This window comes from Ascaphus truei, chromosome 1, assembly GCF_040206685.1.
Source record: "Ascaphus truei isolate aAscTru1 chromosome 1, aAscTru1.hap1, whole genome shotgun sequence".
NCBI classification, from domain to species: Eukaryota; Metazoa; Chordata; class Amphibia; order Anura; family Ascaphidae; genus Ascaphus; species Ascaphus truei.
Genome location: NC_134483.1, coordinates 386,214,942 through 386,235,132, shown reverse-complemented (window position 1 = coordinate 386,235,132; position 20,191 = coordinate 386,214,942). Strand labels below are relative to the sequence as shown.

Here is a 20,191-nt window from a genome sequence, read left to right as displayed (position 1 = left end):
GGCATGTGCATTTGAGCCGCAGGAGAGCCGTGATATATCCAGGGGATATGAAGCCTCGCCAGCAGTCCTGCGAGTACCCGGTGCAGCGCGGTTACTTTAATCACATCACCCAGCTGGGCATCAGACCCCGCCCTCTCCACGCGCTGCTTCCCCCCACTCCCCACTCCTATATGTGAGAACAAATGAGAGACAATCTCCGGAGAGGAGATGCAGTCCCTGAAGAGATCAAGCAAGAAGTGCTCCGCTGGTCGAGTCTATGTGCTGGCCATGGGTGCATGCACAGTGTGTTGGGGAGCCTCCTGTATGTATGTTGTGTGCCTAAATTCTACAGAGCCTGCTGATCTCTTCTAATCTGAAAGATGCTTTGTACACGTGAGTCTCAGTCTGCACACCTAAGTGACTTCAGTGGATTGAAGTTATTTCTAATATGGTCAAATTGCTGTTGGGTGAGTGGTGCTTTTGAGCTTATTCTTGTTGAGTTTGGTATGACTGCTTTGCAATTAATTTGTAGCATCCTCCTCCAGTCACCGATTGTTTAATGTCTGTGTATGTTGGAGTTTCTCAGTGAGGTAACATTTTGAATTTTGCCCCACTTGCCCGGTATTGCCTTTTATATAAAGCACCCCAGTTATCAAACAGTTCAAGTAGTTCCTCCCCAGCAGCCACATACACTACTAATGGTACCACCCAGTTATTCAATGGCACATGCAACATACATTGCAGCGATTGAGCACCCCTCAGAGGTTCTGCAGCCGCCGGAGGGGGAGAACTGGGATAACTCTCCCAGCTGTCCCAGACCGGCAGCATGGCAGCACTGCTACACATCAGTGACCCAGTAGCAGCAGAAACCAGCAGCTCAAAGCTCTTCCCTTTCCCTGCTTCTGCCGCTTCCATCTGACAGGAGAGAGGAAGAAAATAATTCAGAGTTGGCTGTCTTAAAGAAACAGTGTGTGTGTGTGTGTGTGTGTGTGTGTGTGTGTTTCAGAAGGGAAGAGTGTGTGTGTGTGTGTGTGTGTGTGTAGGGGAGAGTGTGTGTGTGTGAGAGTGTGTGTGTGAGAGTGCGGGGGAGTGTGTGTGTGTGTGTGTGTGAGAGAGAGAGAGAGGAGGAGAATGTGTGAGTGCGTGTGTGAGGGGGAAAGTGTGTGTAAGAAGGGGAGAGTGTGTGTGTGTGTGTGTGTGTGTGTGTGTGTGTGTGTATGTGTGTGTGTTCGGTGGGAGAGTGAGTGTGTGGGGGGGAGAGTGAGTGAGAGGGGGAGATTGTGTGTGTGTGTGTGTGTGAGGAGGGGAGAGTGTGTATGTGTGTATTTGAGGGGAGAGTGTGTGAGTGTGTGTGTATGGGTGGGGGAGTTTGTGTGTGGGGGGGGTGTGTGTTTGTGAGAAGGGTAGATTGTGTGTGTGAAAGAGAGAGGGTGTGTGTGTGTGGGGGGGAGAGTGTGTCTGTTTGAGAGAGTCTGTCTTTGAGTGTGTGTCTTTGAGAGGGAGTGTGTGTGTGTGAGAGTGGGAGTGTGTGTGTGTGAGGGGAGAGTGTGAGTGTGTGTGTGAGAGAGAGAGGTGATAGTGTGTGTGTGTGCGGGGGGAGAGAATGTGTGTGTGAGAGAGGAGGAGAGTGTGTGTGTGTGAGGGGGAGTGTGTGTGGGTGTGTGGGAGAGAGTGTGTGTGGGTGTGTGGGAGAGAGTGTGTGTGTGAGAGGGGGAGAGTGTGTGTGTGTGTGTGTGTGTGTGTGTGTGTGTGTGTGTGTGTGTGTGTGTGTGTGTGTGTGTGTGTGTGTGTGTGTGTGTGTGTGTGCATGAGGGGGAGAGTGTGTGTGAGGGGGAGTGTGTGGGTGACTTTGTGAGTGTGAGTGTGTGTGTGCGCGCGTGTGTGTAAGTGGGAGTGTGTGTATGTGTAAGTGGGATAATGTGTGTGTGTTTGTGTGTCTGTGTGTAAGTGGGAGTGTGTTTGTGTCTGTGCTGGTAAGTGTGGGTGTTAAGGGGAGAAATTATGAATGGGAGAGGGAGGAGGGAGAGGGAGGAGAAAGAGTATGGAGGGAGGAAAGAGAGGATGTAGGGGAGAGAGTATGGAGGGGGGAGAGGGAGGAGAGAGTGGATGGGGGGCGGGAGAGGGAGGAGATGCAGAATTGTAGATTTATGCCACTACAGATGTGGCAGATTATTTTGGGAAAATAAAATGGGAAAAGAATGGTGCAGAAAGACGCATAATTTTTCTTATTAGGCATTTATTCAATTTTTTTTAAGTAGGGTCAGGGGCGGGTCCAGGTGACGAGTATCTTTTTTTGGTTCGGCGAGTAGCTTTTTGGGTAATTTGTTAAACCCTATAATATATGTAACGGTCAGACACCCCCCCAATCTCACATTGGCCCCCTGTGGTCTACTGGCCCCCATTACATGTCTGTGTATGTTGTGGTGCACCTGCTGGCTTACAGGTCTCCTGAGTCTCCCGCTGGGTGTTAGTGGGGATATCAGCATGACAGGCGTCTGAGGTAGTGTCTCTGAGTCCTACTCGCATTCGATGCAGCGCCTCCACCCCATCAGGATCTCTGCGGCCGCAGGGGGATGTATCTGATGGGGAACTCCTCTGTGGTACCTCCTTCTGTAGAATAACTCCACACTCACACAGAAGGGATGTAGTGAACAAGGGCATCTTTATTGTCATCTGATTAGACAGACTGCCCCTCATCGCGGTCGTGCGCAGCCGCTCATCTTGTTGAGGTCACCCCTTCCGAAAGTTCCTCCTCTCTCAAAAGAGTGGGTTCACCTCTCCCCCAAGGGAGATCACCATCTGTGTCAGGTCCCTGAACACAGTGTGTAGTCAGCTTGCACTTGAACCTGACAGCCTTGAACTGCTGCAGACACTCCTTGTTAACACTAGGCTTCAAACTAGACTCAACCACTAACTTTTGTAGTGCTGTGTCTTATATAGACTCAGAAAACAGACAAACCTCTGTGTCACTAACAGTGGACACAGAGCATGTTGTCATTTCCCTTGTTACATATGACACCTCACCAGGGTGCGAGGGCAAACCTCCATGATTGTTGCTGGCAACCCTGCATACTAACCAGGTTTACTGCCAGCATGAGAAAGAGATGTACACCATTTTTATACTTGGCTACAATCTCCCCCTGGTGAAACCCAAAGTCCCGGCTGGGATCTCAATTTGTGGAACCTTCTTCCAGGTAGCACTATAACACACAACAGAACAACATTTTTATCATGGCAGTACATTATTTCACACATCAAGGTTTCTACAAAACATAATTGCATACAGTACATTCTGACCGGCAGACTGCACTGCTCCTAAGGAGAACCCACATTAATAATAGTGCCTAGGGTCTGGTTTCTGCACCTCCCTACCATTGGCATCCTTTACAGTCACACTGTATGTTCTAGGCGGCCCATTTTTTGGCCTATACTCCATCCTATTCATGAAGATGTTGCGCCCAACACTCCATACTCTCATAAGATGGGAGATTCGCTCCTCAGTTTTGAATCCGATATAGCCACCTGATCTGCTCATGATATACTCCTCCACAGTCTCCCTGAACCACGTATCCCTATTATCCTCGATCTCTTGCATCAAGGGTTCCGGTACATAGGGATACTCTAGGCCATGAGATTTTTTGTACTTCGTTACAATAGCTCTCTCAGCTCTACTAGTGCGTATCAACTTCTTGTTGCCTGCCCTGCCTGGCAGTACCCACGATAATGGCTCATCGGGCTCGACTAGGTCACGAAATATAGATGACCCTCGGGGAGTAACTACCCCGTTTGAATAGCATGCTCAGAGAACTCTCCTATGTCCCACCAGTGGTCCACTATGCCATCCCTCCTTAATATGAACCGCGTACGGTCCAACCAGGCCTCATACCCTTCAAACATGGGCGCCCACCACTTGGTTTCTTTCTCCTCTGCCCTCTCTGCTACTGCTACCTTAGGCTCACTTTCCTCCGGTTCTCCCCCTGAAGAAATCCCGTATGTCCCTGTGGACCTAGAATTAGATCCAAGGCGCTTAGGCCTACACCTTACATTAACAGTACTATTACTATCACTAGTACATGATGATATTTTTCGCAACAACATTTCTCTCCCCGTCAGAGATGAAACAGTCCCCCCAGTCCACATTCGAACCAGTCCGTTCATCGGATGTGTCCCGTGACTCCCCAGACAACCCTTGGCTCGACTGGGACCCAGATGAGGAGGTGACAGGGGCAGGGTTTTGAACTGGGGCCAGGGGCTGGGCATAGGGAAAAGCTAGAAGCCGATGCGGGACTACGATTTTTATTGATTGTTCATGGAATATCTGTTTATTAACTAATATTAGTATTTGACATTGGACTCAGCTATATTTTATAATTTTTTTTTATATTATATGTTTTTATTTCATTTAGCACTTACACATTTAGTTTTTTTATAGCATACTGTATGTCGGTCTAATATTTTCAGTTGAATAGCCTATTTTACCTTACACTGGGTCTAATTATATTTCTTTTTATATTTAGTGGTTATTTTCAGTGAGCGCTTATATATATAAATCAAATGGAAATATTACTGTGTGCTCATTTGCATGTCTTAGACATGTCTGCAACCCTGCCTTTTACCATTAGACATACAGTACAAGACCAAAGACATACAATACAATACAATTATCACACAGCATATAGTACTTCCACTGCAGCAAGGGATTCTGGGAAGTTACATGCAAATGAGCACACAGTGCCACCTTTTGCTTCAAATCCACATGAATATATATATGTATATACCGTATATATATATGTGTATGTACAGTATATATATATATATATATATATATATATATATATATATATATATATATATATACTGTATATATATATGCGTGTATTTACAGTGGATATATATATATATATATATATATATATATATATAAATAAATAAAATCATTGTTTTTAGTACCATATTCATTTAATTTTAAATTAACACCTTGTAAAATATCATATACAGTAAATCAGCAGAAACTCATTTATATAATCCCATGCCTAAATATAAATTGGTTTACATTCATTTAAATGCTGTTCGAGCACCTTTACAGCAAAGTAATTCTTCCAGAATGTCTGCTTATAGCAGAGACTCTAGAAGATACCCTCCCCAAAGTCTTACAGATCCACAAACCAACTCCCAGCTATGCAGTTTCACAAGACTTGGCATTTAAACTTTGGCTTCTTCTAGACCACGTCGGAATGCCTTGCCATACCACATCAGGAATCAGGATGCCTTGCCATACCACACCACGTCACCACGTTTTCAAGCCGAGCCTAGACTGAAGCTTAGTAAATATAATAGATACAAATATTGACAAATATTATAAAAAGTGAACTTCATCAGGACTGTTTTAAATTAGATTTAAAAGACAAAAGCAGACCAGGGACCATTTCTCTGGAGCTCTATAACCTTTCATTTTCTTTTCTAGGGAAAGGTGAACATGGGAAACCCTACCCTCTCACCGAAGAAGATCAAGATGACACAGCTTATAGAGAAAATGGTTTTAATATATTCGTTAGCAACAACATAGCACTGGAGAGATCATTGCCTGACATTCGACATGCTAAGTAAGTTGACATTCTCCATTAAATGTGTCCACTAAATAAAAAAAGATTTAAAAAAATGTTAAAAGTATAAATGTTCATCAAACCAATTTAGCTATAAAATGCTTGTTGCCATTATTTAATTTCAGTGATGTGCTGGCTGGCAGAGAAGCACTTTCTGAAATTATTTAGGTGAATCTTAGAATTTTAAGTGGACTTATGTAATTGAAGTTTTAAGGTTTCCTATACTGCTTCATCACAGAAAGCCTCTTTTTGAACCTGATCAAGGAAGTCATTATGGGGTCACTGCAAACTAATCAAAATGATGAATTGAAATTAATCAGGTTCATTGACTGTATTTCAGTTACAAAATATAATTTAATACATCATGCACAATAGTTGGAACCTGTTCCAACTTTCAGCACAACGTGCAATACAGGCAGTTAGTGTCCCAAACTTTTGTACAAGGTTACTGATTAGACACAGCTGATACGATTAGGCATAACTCTTATTTCAAATATATTATATGTACTACAAACCTCTACATCCCCAAATGTCCAGGCCGAAAAGAAAAAAATGGAAAGATTTATATAAAATGACTGTGGGATCAGTGTTCATCTTCAGCAGGGTCAATAATTTCAAGGGATAGCATTAATTTCATTTCATATTCTAACATTTACACACACACACACACACACACACACACACACACACACACACACACACACACACACACACACACACACACACACACACACACACACACACACACACACACACACACACACACACACACACACACACACACACACACACGTGTAGGTTCCTGTCATAAAAATAATATAAGAAATATTACCATTTTTGCAAAAGGTAAATAAAGACAGCACTCAGTCCAAAATTCCAAAAGGTACTGTATATTCAGCATATAGACGCCCAATTCGATGTTTCACATCGGGCACGCCCCCTTGAAAAAGATCCCTCTGCGGGAACGAAAACGTCGGATTGGGCGTCTGTATGCTGAATATACCTTTTGGAATCTTGGACTGTGCTGTCTTTATTTACCTTTTGCAAAAACGGTAATATTTTATCTATATATATATATATATATATATATGTAACGGGTTTCCCCCCCCCCCCCCAATCTCATTGGCCCGGGTACTTCAATAACCAACCCCCATTACGTGTGTTTTTGGTGGTGCACCTGTAGGCAACAGAACTCCTGAGTCTCCCGCTTGATGTTAGTAGGGGATTTTCAACAGAACAGGTTGCTGAGGTAGTGGGTGCGAGTTCAACTTACATCATGTGCAGCGCCTCCACCTCATCAGGATTTGTGCTTCCGCAGGGAGATGGTCCTGGTGAGGAACTCCTTCTTGGTGGTGCCATCCACTGCTGAGTAATTTCACACTCACACAGTGGGGGTATCTTTAACAAGGTCATCTTTATTGTAGACGGTGATGTAGCAGACTGCCCCATGCAGCTGCCGGCTCTAGCCGCACATCTCTCCGTGCTGTCCCTTCGCCAGGTACGCCCTCCTGAATTGAAGTGGGATTCCCTCTTCTCCTAGGGAGATCCTCTCTGCACCAGGTCCCTGGACACAGAGTGGCTTAGACAGGCTGATTGGTCAACCTGGACCGCTAGTTACTTCACTAGGGTCACAAAGTGTTCCTACAATCCCTTATGCAGGCAATACAACTTCCTAACAGCTTTCCACAGCTGCCAGAACACTGCTAGAACACACTGTAACTAACTGTGTTGTGCCTTATATACTTCAGGAGGCAGGCGCATCCCTGATGTCACTATCCAGGGACTCCGAGCATACAGCCACTCCCCTCCATACATAGGGCACATCACCATTGGATGAGGGAAAACCTCCATAACTACTGCTGGCATACCTGTTCTTACCAGGACTTACTGCCAACAGAGAGGAAAGCAATATACCATTATTATGTATGGCTATATACTCCCCCTGGTGAATCCCCACCGTCCCGGCTGGGTCCTAAATTTGGTGTACCTTGCTCCAGGAAACACTGAAAAAGAACACACAAACTTAGTATTTAAACATTGTCACATCCTCATAATAATGACAGAACATCCGCTCACTGACCAGCAGTAAGCAGCAAAGGAAAAGGCAGACCACTTGTTTACGGACCTAATAGTAGTGCCGAGGGTCTGGTTTCTTCACCTCCCGCCCCGCTGCATCATGAACGGTTACACTATACTCTCGTGGCAATCCCCGCTCATTACAGTATACCACCTTGTGCATATACACGCTGCGTCCTATCTTCCAAACCCGCATGAGTTGAGAGACCCTCTGCTCAGCCTGAACTCCTTTAATGGCTCCTCCCTTATTAACTATGTAATATTCATATCATTCACCTCTCTCGATTCTCTTCTATTTCCCTCATTAAAGGTTCAGGGACATAGGGGTATTCGAGCCCATGTGACCTCTTATACTTGGCTGCAATAGCCCGTTCAGCTCGGCAAGTCCTGGTCAATTTAGTTTGCCCAGCCTTCCCCGGCAACACCCATGACAGGGGCTCATCTAACTCCACTGGATCATCTAACCCTTCTGATCCTTTTGGGTAATAAGACCCCCTTGTATTCGGTCCCATCTTACCCTTAGCGCTCTAAGGTATGCCTCATCGTCAAAATCTCCAGGAGCCCACCAGTGATCAACCACCCCCTCCCTTTCTAGAAGAAAATGGGTGCGGTCAAGCCAGGCGACATAACCTTCATATAACGGCGTCCACCACCTAGTTTCCCGTACTTCCTCGGAGTTAGGTTCTAGTGGCTCCTCCTCATCATCAGGCCCACCCGAGGATACCCCTGAAGTACCCTCAGATCGCATAACCCTTTCCTTGCGCTGCGACCAGTGTCTGCCCTCAATGCTCAGGGCACTATAGCTTTCGCTAATTATCGACCCTCGTCGAGAAATCCTCCCTCCACCCTCCGATCCATCATCGGAAGTTCCCCAGTCCAGGCTTCCAGTCCGTTCTGTGGTAGGACCCCGGGACTCCCCTGACATACCCAGACTAGAGGTAGACCCAAAGGAACAGGTGACAGGGACAGGGGTTTGAACTAGGGCCTTGGGGCTAACCCTGGGGATGGACGGGGTTGGGGGACGGGACTGAACGGTAGGTGCCGGCAGGGTCACGGCCTGCTCCTCCGCAACACCAGACTCACGTTCGCCACAATGTTCGCTCTGCCCTTCGGTAGTGGATCCTCTCGTTCTCCGATTCGAGCGCCCACTCCGTCGGCTGTCCGTAGGGGATCGACTCCCACTGCTCGATCGTAGAGGCGCAATTGCCTCCCACTCGACACCGCTCAGGTCGTCCGGAACTGCCTCGGGATCCGCACGTGCTGCGACGCCATCTTGGGTTGGGTCCCCAAGCGAGACCTCTTCCTCCACGAGGATATCCGGCAACGCCCTTCTGCTGCGCGGTCCAGCTTGACCCTGGTTCCGCTCTTCGCTCACCTCCACTCCCGGGATCTGCAGTGAGCACGGGGTTATCCTACTGCTCCGCAGGGTCGGGGTGGATCGACCTCCTTCCGACCCGCTAGTCACCACGGCAGTGGGACTCCGGCGATCGGGTTGTCGCGGCACTGGAGACACTCGGCTACGTGTCTCCACACCACGAGGAATGGCATCTCGCCACGGAATACCAGTAGCATGGTACTCCTCTAACAAGTCCTGTGCCTCTGCCAGCCTGGCACACTCCTCGTCCGAGGACTCCAATTTACAGTTCGGTCGGGGTATTCCAGAAGGGGACCGTCTATGGGCTCCTTTCCGGTCACCTGTACGATGATTTGGTCTCTCCGGATTGAGAACCCGGCAGGGTTCCTGCTCAGCGGGATCTGCACTCTCCCTCCACAAGGCACCCGGAAGCTCCGCTGCCAACGTCGGGGTAGGATGTCTCATCCCTACAGTTTGTACTGGCACAAAAGTCGTCATGGGCCACATGTACTGCAGGCTACAGTGAGGGCATCGAGCCTCACTGCCCACGGCTCCACCAGGCAGTCTGCACTGCAGGCAGAGACAGACCACTGTCTCCACACCTTCTACTCGAATAATCAGGAAGCCTCCTGGAGCCGAGTAAGGGTGGGTTGATATCAAGGGACTCTGTTCCACTTTCTCCGCTTGTTCAGCCATGGTCACCAACGGGAGCACTCGTCCTAGTGGTCTGTAGTGATCAATGGCTCTTCGCAACTGAAGTGCAGGGGATGGTTGAGCTGTCCTTCCCCCCACTTCCTCCATCAGCATCCGGTGGAACTTTAGACCACTCCCCCTGGTTGAAACTAGGGGGATGTCTCGCCGCTTTGTAGGCTGACCCAGCACGGGCTGAGTGAGTCATAGTCCATGAGGGCGCGGCTCCAGCTTTCGCGCCAAACTCCCCAACTGGGTGGAGTTTTCTCGTTGCCGCCAATCCTGGCCAACAATTTGCAAACTGCAGAGTTGCAAGGCTTTCTGCAGCTGGCCCACGCGGTGTCCCGGGAACGCGGGAACCGCCATTTTGGTAAGCACTGTCCTTTTTTGTATTTGAGGTAGCGTCTGGCTGTTTGTTAATTGGTGTGTAACAAAGTCCATTTCGTTCCTCCCATCTCACAAGGCTGTCGTCCTCACTATTCTCAGGGGTTTCATCCCGAGAACATAGGCATGACAAACACGGCGCAGCCACGGCTTTCACGCCATTCCATAGCAAACACACAAGAGTCTCTCCTGTAGCTTGTACTCCTTCCTCTTCCCGGCATCCTGGACCTTCTGCTCTTTGCAGATCCTCCATTCCGACGGTCACTTTTTGCTCACGGTATACTGGGTTATTGCACATGGAGCTCCGCTCTGCGGGGCAGCTACCACATCCGTTCAATAAACATGCCTTGTGCACCACCTCGTGTACCTAACATATGTCTAACTCGTGTGTGCACTACCTCAGGCTAGGCTCACTCCCTCAGTGTCTACTGTATCTCCTTCCTCCCAGTCTGTGCTCCCCTCGGTAAGTGATCTGGAATGGCTAGAGTACTCTGGGGCTCCCATGCAGTACTTGGGCGTCTACCTCTCTTGGTCAGTCTAGTGCAGACCCTCTCCAGGACACCTGACCTAGTTAACAAGCTCTCCCTTCTGGCGTCATACCCCTAGCACTACCTCAAGGTGACTCGGACAGCTATAGCCCCTCTCCAGACCCACTAACTCCTCTCAGGTTCCCAGGCTACTCCTGCGGTTCCATCCCAACGCGGCACAAAGTGGCAGCATACACTTTCCCTGTTTCCTAGCGTGGGCCTAGCAAAAGCCTGTCCTGTTGATAGGTATATATATCTCTCAGCAGCGCCTCCAATTGTAACGGGTTTCCCCCCAGCCAAACTCTCACATTGGCCCGGGTACTTCAATAACCAACCCCAATTACGTGTGTGTTTGGTGGTGCACCTGTAGGCAACAGAACTCCTGAGTCTCCCGCTTGATGTTAGTAGGGGATTTTCAACAGAACAGGTAGCTGAGGTAGTGGGTGCGAGTTCAACTTACATCATGTGCAGCGCCTCCACCTCATCAGGATCTGTGCTTCCGCAGGGAGATGGTCCTGGTGAGGAACTCCTTCTTGGTGGTGCCATCCACTGCTGAGTAATTTCACACTCACACAGTGGGGGTATCTTTAACAAGGTCATCTTTATTGTAGACGGTGATGTAGTAGACTGCCTCATGCAGCTGCCGGCTCTAGCCGCACATCTCTCCGTGCTGTCCCTTCACCAGGTACGCCCTCCTGAATTGAAGTGGGATTCCCTCTTCTCCTAGGGAGATCCTCTCTGCGCCAGGTCCCTGGACACAGAGTGGCTTAGACAGGCTGATTGGTCAACCTGGACCGCTAGTTACTTCACTAGGGTCACAAAGTGTTCCTACAATCCCTTATGCAGGCAATACAACTTCCTAACAGCTTTCCACAGCTGCCAGAACACTGCTAGAACACACTGTAACTAACTGTGTTGTGCCTTATATACTTCAGGAGGCAGGCGCATCCCTGATGTCACTATCCAGGGACTCAGAGCATACAGCCACTCCCCTCCATACATAGGGCACATCACCATTGGATGAGGGAAAACCTCCATAACTACTGCTGGCATACCTGTTCTTACCAGGACTTACTGCCAACAGAGAGGAAAGCAATATACCATTATTATGCATGGCTATATATAGATATATGTGTTGTTACTATATCAAGTGCGCAGGTACTTTAGGGTAAATTAGTTAATGTATGTGCTGCTTCAATGCTGGTTTTAACACACAAAACCCAATTATCTATGATAAACAATGCATTCGGCGCAACAAGGAACTGCTGTAAACATGTTTCAGATATTCAATAATATAGGGCTAATGAGGTGTACATTCTGAGTTAAATAAACCAAACATGGATAGATGTTAATCTAAATAGCACTTCACAGAAATTGCACCCAGTAGAATCAAAAGTCAATGGTGTCCCAGAGTACTGAGAGAGAGACAATATAATAACACAGCGTGTAATGTCTCTGTGTTTTTCTTTCTGTCACAATGGTAACACAGCAGTAGTTAAATACCTTTTGAGCCCCAAAGCCAGTCTATGACATAAATGCTGAAAGTTTCTCACAGGACGTAGTGTTTTCCACTTAAAATGCAGGTATGTGCATCTCACTAAGTATCTCACCGGGCGTCACACCAGCGGGGATCTGTGTTGCAACTGCCAATCTCCCAATAGAGTGCAGTGGTTCGTCTTACTCGGCGCCTCGCAAACGGATCTTTCACCGAATCCTCATTGGTCTCAGACTGCTTGTTTCTTCTCTGGTGTCCCGCCGGATGATTTCTGGTTCTCTTAGATCAGATGCAATCTTTCCACAGCTTCGTCCTCCGTTGGCTGGCCGACTGCACGTCCCATAGCCGGTGTTATACGTCTCCTTAGAGGTTCCATTATAAATGTGTAACTCTCCCCATCAGGTGCCCATCTGGATATTTCACCTTCCTCTGCAGACCTCTCAACAGTCCAAACGGCTGCACGTCCCATGAATTGTACTGCATCTTTCCTCAGCTGCTTCGCAGAATCACACACCCTGCTCTCTGATTATCAGCTGTGCAGAGAGTGTGAATGCTCAGGGCAAGCCTCAATCACTGAATGACTGGGATGGGGAATAGCGAAAGTGATGGAAAGGAAACCAAACTGCAGACACTCCAATATCGTAGAAATTATATTAAAAGGGTGAAGACAGTAGGTACAGCCCTGTGAGGAGATATACCTGTTATCTGTACATGGTACCCACTGTCTTCACTTTTTTAATACAATTACGAATAAGGTACCCTGAAAGCTTGTCTTAATTCTCCCCACACCATCATGGAGCAACTCAGTGCCCTCTTGTTACCACACAGGTATGCACAGCACCAGGAGACATACTAGTAGCGACCAATTCTCACAGTGGGTGGGGGCAAAGGGGCTACAAATGGAGGCGCTACTGAGATAATCTAATCAGGACATGTTTTCCCAGCAAAAAGAATGGAGCAGTGTTAAGGATGGAGGGAGACATGTATAGTGTCAAGGGAATGTTCATCTACCAAGAGCTGCAGCCTGCACTGCCCTAGAGGATGTCCTGTGTTGAAGCAACAAGCTAAAGGTTCTTGTTCTTAGTCACCCTGCGGACTGGCACATAGGGTTCCTGGAGGGGATGCCTAGTTGACAAGGGCCAGGAGCCCCTGAAGGAGACTAGGGTGTCAGGGTTCAGATGGGGTGGCGCAAAAGTATTGATAGGTAACGTCCGAGGGAGGGGGGAACCTTGAAGGCCAGGGTTTCCCAGATCTCTGTTTGAGGAGTTATCACCTTACTATTAGCATCTTCAAGCATAGAGTAATGCAGAAAACTGGACTGATTGTCAGAATATGTAGTGTGCTAAAACAGGGGATTTTGCCTGCCCAGGGGAGTGTTTCCCTATGAAGAAAACACCTACAGTAAGGCCAGAAGGAGTTCGCTTAATCAGGAACTCAGGGCAATGTGTTACACAAAATGGCATTCCTGCCAAAAATGGGATCCACATGCTAAAATGGTGGTTCCCACAAAGAACCACTAACCACATGTTTGCAGAAGTTGCATGCAGTTGCAAACCCTTGCACCATCTTCAGGATCGGCTCGAAAATGCCTAACCTTCCCTCCTTCTTCTCCTGGATTGGATGATTGCGTTCACCAGGGGGAGGAAGTTGGGTGTGCTGACCATGGAACAACAGGATGTGAAGAGCCAGACGCACGTGTACTTCAAGAGCTACAGGAGTGTATGCCAAGCTGCTTTTACTACCTAAACATGGATACTTCGGAGGACCCTAGCCAGCCTATGATCTGCCTGGTGGGGTAGTGGTTTACCATGAGGACGGGATGAGCCTGATGCTGGGGTTGGCACGCTCTGTGGTGCACCGGGACAAGAGGTGCAGATGCTGTTGCAATGTGAGACCTGCCAGGTACCCTATATGCAGCTCAGACCCGTGAGGCCCTCTGACTGTGTCAACTCTACGAGCGCAGGAGGACCACAAGGAGGAACCCCCGCTCTACTGCCATGTACCCCGCATAACCTCCCTATTAATTTACTCCTCGAGGGAGAATCCAGAGGAAAGGATCACTGCTGCCACCGAGTCGGCCAAGGAGACCGTGGTCATCCCCGAGGTCTCTGCCGAGACCATCTCCGTGCTCGAGTTGGACGTCGGAGGGCTGATTCCGGTGAGCAACACCATCTCGGTGATGGGAATCCTGGATGTCGGCATGCGGTGGGTGCAAGTTCGGGTGATGGCAAATCAGGACCTGCGGTGGAGTTGGGAGAAGAGCGAGGCCCACGCCCATGTTGCTGAATACTCTCAGACAATGGAGGGGAGCTTCGAAATTGTGGGGCTTGTGGAAGAGCACCACAAAGTAGTGCTGGCCGGTACCATTAATTTCTATGTTATTCTACTACTGTTCCAGAGCAATGCCGATTACAGCTGCAACTCCGGGAGAAGAGAAGGCCGTGAACCTGTCCGGCCAGATGAGCTCAACAACCGCTGCTTATGCCACGGTGAGTGACTGGCACTCTGTGGACTCCTTCTTTCTCCACTGTAGAGTGCGGAAGGAGAAAGGGAGGCCTGTGAAGCTGCTGACATTGCGGCATCGAGATATTTAAAGGCTAGAGGCCGTGGTCAACTGAGTCTAGCCGGGACTGTGGATATTTCTAACGCATCAGAGACTTTAAAGTCCCCACTCTGCCCCAACCTGCCCTGCCATCTGACACTGACCCCAGCTCTAGTCTAAAGCCCTTGATCCTTCGACCCTTATCCCTGGTGTGTCCTGTGGCTCCAAACAGTAAGGTAATTGCTGCTAACATGTCTGTGATGCCTGTGTCATCTGTGGGGAGAGCATAATCTGAGTGGGTTCAAGGGAACCGTGTGATGTGTCTCCACTAGAACCAATACAGCAGGTGTTAGGAGAGGATATCACCGCAGGGTTAGAGATTGCAATGTTTCAGATCAGGTGAAGAGTCAGGTTGCACCTTTATGGGAAGGGTCCCTGTTTTGGGTATTACTGGGTACAGCCAGAGAAATTGGTTTCATGAAGTTCAGCAGGGCTGAAAGGGTGTTGATCATGAAGTACCACAAAATGGGGTTTTAATATCCATATTTACCAGAGAACCTCATGAGGAGTGCAGAGGAACACCGGATAGAGTGGGTTAAAGAGGCTATCCTAGAGCACCTGGCAAATACTACCCGAGGTTCAAAGTACTGTGATATAGATAGGGCAGTGTTCCTGCTAAAAGTGTGGCCAGTGGGCTGTAACATCCATCTTGACAGAATAGCATATGTCTCTGTATCTGGAAGGAGTAGTTGTTATTCGGTTAAAGAACCTGACAGTCAGGGCATTATGGTCAAGAACCCGGACCCTGCCCACTACTATTGAGTGGGCTTTAGAGAAAAATAAACATTATAATAGACCAAGGCTTCTCCAATAAGGGAGGTACCAGTATGTGGGGCATTATACGTTTATTGTTGTTATGCATTGAAATGTATTATATGTTATAGTAATGCACAATGTAATAGGTTCAATTAGAGAGTTGTTGCTGCAGTATGATAACATTGCACATACTGTACTCCTCAGCGGGGTCGTGAGATTTTCACCATGGGGAAATGGCATAGCCTCCGACCGCTGCTACTTTCCGTGGGCCCTAACAGTATAAGACCTGCTAGGGACAGGCACTGGAGGGGTTAGATTATCTCATAAGGGCCTAGTGTGCTACTGCAGCCATGGATTTATATAATTGTGTGAAAAAGAAAGTACACCTTCTTTGAATTCTATGGACATAATAACAATCATCTGTTCCTTAGCAGGTCTAAAAATTAGGTAAATACAACCTCAGATGAACAACAACACATGACATATTACAGTGTGTCATGATTTTTTAAACAAAAATAAAGCCAACATGGAGAAGCCATATGTGAAAACCTAAGTACACCCTTTCTGCTTCCATAGGAATTAAGATGCTAAGTAGCAGACAGGTGCTGCTAATCAAATGCCCTTGATTAATTGATCATCAGCAAGTGTGACCACCTCTAAAAAAAGCCGAAGTTTTAGCAGTTTGCTGGTCTGTAGCATTTAGGTGTGTGTTAACACATTGATAAGGAGGTAATACATCAGCAATGAGCTTAGTGAAGCAATTGTTGCTGCCCATTAATCTGGGAAGGGATATAAGGCCATTTCCAAACAATTTAAAGTCCATCATTCTACAGTGAGAATGATTATTCAAAAGTGGAAAACATTCAAGACAATTGCCAATCTTCCCAGGAGGGGACGTCCCAGCAAATTCACCCAAAGGTCAGACCGTGCAATGCTCAGAGAAATTGCAAAAAACCCAAGAGTAACATCTCAGACTCTACAGGCCTCAGTTAGCATGTTAAATGTTAAAGTTCATGACAGTACAATTAGAAAAAGACTGAACAAGTATGGTTTGTTTGGAAGGGTTGTCAGGAGAAAGCATCTTCTCTCTAAAAAGAATATGGCAGCAGGACTTAGGTTTGCAAAGTTGCATCTGAAGAAACCACAAGACTCTGGAACAATGTCCTTTGGACAGATGAGACCAAAGTGGAGATGTTTGGCCATAATGCACAGCACCACGTTTGGCGAAAACCAAACACAGCATATCAGCACAAACACCTCATACCAACTGTCAAGCATGGTGGTGGAGGGGTGATGATTTGGGCTTGTTTTGCAGCCACAGGACCTGAGAACCTTGCAGTCATTGAGTCGACCATGAACTCCTCTCTATACCAAAGTATTCTAGAGTCAAATGTGAGGGCCTCTGTCCGACAGCTAAAGCTTGGCCGAAATTGGTTGATGCAGGTTTTTTTTTCTCTCCAAATAAAATTTGCCGAAAGATCTCTTATCGCCGACCTATCAGAGCTTACTGAATAACAGCAGGCTTTTTGGGCGATAAGGCGTGATAAGTGACTTATCAGAGCTTAGTGCATAGGCCCCTCAGTGTCTTTACTCACTGAGCAAGTGTTTCTCCTTATGCAACACATTCCACAAATGCGGCACATAGTTAATCAGGTATTTCAACAAAAATATTAAATATCAAACTTTTTGAACTGTGCAGTGTTTTTCAACTCTCAGAATGAATTACAGGCATACCCCGTTTTAAGTACACCCGTTTTACGTACACTCACAAGTACGTATATTTTTTTTAAATTGCACCTTACTCCCTGTGTACGTACACATGCTTCGCGAGTACGGACACCAGGGGGCAGCGTGCGCATGCTGCGGCGGTGTGCCCTTTCTTCCTCTCCCCGGCGCTTCCTTTACCCGGCTCCCCTAGCTCTTCAGTTCCCCAGCTTCCCCCTGGCTCTTCCTTTCCCCGGCTCATCCAATGCCTGGCTCTTACGAACACCCCCCACCTCCCCTGGCTCTTCAGATCACCCCCCTGGCTCTTCCGATCATCCCCCCACCCCCCCTGGCCCTTCCGATCAATCCCCCACCCCCCCTGGTCCTTCCGATCACTCCCCCCACCCCCCTGTCTCTTCAGATCACCCCCCACCCCCCCTGGCTCTTCCGATCACCCCCCCACCCCCCCTGGCTCTTCCGATCACCCCCCCACCCCCCCTGGCTCTTCCGATCACCCCCCCACCCCCCCTGGCTCTTCCGATCACCCCCCCACCCCCCCTGGCTCTTCCGATCAACCCCCCACCCCCCTGGCTCTTCCGATCACCCCCCCATAACCCCCCCAGGCTCTTCCGATCACCCCCCACCCCCCCTGGCTCTTCCGATCACCCCCCCACCCAGCCTGGCTCTTCCGATCACCCCCCCCCCCCCGAGCCCGCTCAGAGCCTCCGCTTACTGCCATGCTTCTGCCGCCCGCAACCTGCACGCTGCTTCAGGTAGGGGAAGAAAGGGAGGAGGGACATGGGGGGGGGTTGATGTGAGGGACATGGGGGGGTGATGTGAGGGACATGCAGGGAGGGGGGTGATGTGAGGGACATGCAGGGGGGAATGATGTGAGGGACATGGGGGGGTTGATGTGAGGGACATGGGGGGGGTTGATGTGAGGGACATGGGGGGGTGATGTGAGGGACATGCAGGGAGGGGGGTGATGTGAGGGACATGCAGGGGGGGGTGATGTGAGGGACATGCAGGGGGGGATGATGTGAGGGACATGCAGGGGGGGTGATGTGAGGGACATGCAGGGGGGGTGATGTGAGGGACATCCAGGGGGGGTGATGTGAGGGACATGCAGGGGGGGTGATGTGAGGGGCATGCAGGGGTGGGGATGATGTGAGGGACATGCAGGGGGGGTGATGATGTGAGGGACATGCAGGGGGGGATGATGTGAGGGACATGCAGGGGGGGATGATGTGAGGGACATGCAGGGGGGGTGATGTGAGGGGCATGCAGGGGTGGGGATGATGTGAGGGACATGCAGGGGGGGTGATGATGTGAGGGACATGCAGGGGGGGATGATGTGAGGGACATGCACGGGGGGGGTGATGTGAGGGACATGCAGTGGGGGTGATATATGGGAGACGCAGGGTGGTGATATGAGGGATGTTGGAGGAGATGTGATGATTTTACCCGTGCGGCCCGATTTTTGTATGGGGGGGGGGGGGGAATCTTTTAAAAATGTATTGAGGCGGTGTTTTTAAAAAAAAAATGTATTGAGGCGGTGGGGGTCTTTTTAAAATGTATTGGCAGGATCGGGTATTTTTATTATGTATTGCGGGGTGGGATTACATGTATTTAGAGGGGTGGGGGTTTTTGGTATGTATTTTGTGGGGGGGATTGAGTGAGTGGGGTAATTGACATAATTTTTACATAATTTTCCATTCATCCATTTTGCATCTGCCAGCACTAGTAAGAAAAAAATCAGCTGACATTAAAGATTTTCTTTCTATAAAGCTTACTATATTTATTTTGGTTACAAATGTGTTATTTACATCAGTTATGCACGTATATGACGATTGCCGTACAGTACATGCATCGTAAAGTGGAAAAAAAGTAGTGCTTCACTTTAAGTACATTTTCACTTTACATACATGCTCCGGTCCCATTGCGTATGTTAAAGCGGGGTATGCCTGTATGTTGACAGAGGATTTCCTGTAATAGGATTCAATCCATACGTTTCTATCTATAGTTTTCTACTGTGCAGAACTTAACATCATACTTTGTACATACAGTACCAACTGTATTGAGTTGATGTCTAATGACTGGAATGAGTGTCAGACCCAACAGGACCAAAACCCACAACCATGGCTTTTTTAGGCCACAGCTCCAGCAGCGTGAGCTAAACCAGCTGACAGATAGTCATAGTATACTTAGATTTGAGATCTACTTCTCATTGAGTGCTCATACCTGTGCAAAGCACTTTACCCTCTTCAGGGATAGAGAAGCATATCTAATAAGCAGTGATAGATAGGGAAAAATACCCAGTACCGTGCTCAGCTATAAGGTATTCCTTGTAGAAGTAGATGTAGGTATATATCATATATCATAAGAATAGCAAATTAGAAAAGCCGTCTTCTAAGACATGTATACCGTGTGTTCCATAAAGTTAACCCCTTCCTCTCTGTAGCGGGCGGGACCTGTATCTACCGGTAAAATCAGTGATACATTTCTGATTACCTAAGAACAGTTTAATGTCCCCCTAGGAAGTGTATGGGTACAAGGAACATAAGCCCCAGAGCGCAGGTGAGCGGACTGGGGTACTCCCGGTTATGAGGTGTAGGCTGTTCCTTTGGCGTGCGTCACGCTGGTAGTAGACAAATGGAGAAGTCCTGCGAGAGGTAAGCGGAGCACAGCAGAGCAAATGCAGGGGTTGAACACCAAAGTGAATAAAAGTCCTTTATTGCATGATCGACATCATGGTAGCGAGTAAGTAAAAATCTCTTACGCGTTTCAGGCGTCTGCCCTTTATCAAAGAGAACTGTTTAACACACTGCAACCGCCCGGCTAATATAGGTCTCTCCCCGCTTCCAGCTGATCTCAGTGAGATGATTTTCCACGCGAGATCGCCAAGTTACGATCTCATTGGCTGTCTGATGCAGCCAATGGGATGAATGAACACTTCTACTATGTGTATGACGTGCAGGAGATGTCTCAGACCAGCAGAGTGGCTGCAGTGTGTATGAGTGA

The 20,191-nt window shown here is 48.2% G+C and overlaps 1 protein-coding gene across 2 annotated transcripts in view; it reads left to right on the top strand.

Annotated features, from left to right (window-relative positions):
* GALNTL6 (polypeptide N-acetylgalactosaminyltransferase like 6) overlaps positions 1–20,191 on the top strand; it is a 1,501,141-nt gene that overhangs the window by 590,949 nt on the left and 890,001 nt on the right. For both annotated transcript variants that reach the window (XM_075611422.1, XM_075611431.1), the window contains exon 4: positions 5,444–5,582. In XM_075611422.1, the coding sequence (XP_075467537.1) occupies positions 5,444–5,582 (139 nt within the window). The remainder of the gene's footprint in view (positions 1–5,443; positions 5,583–20,191) is intronic.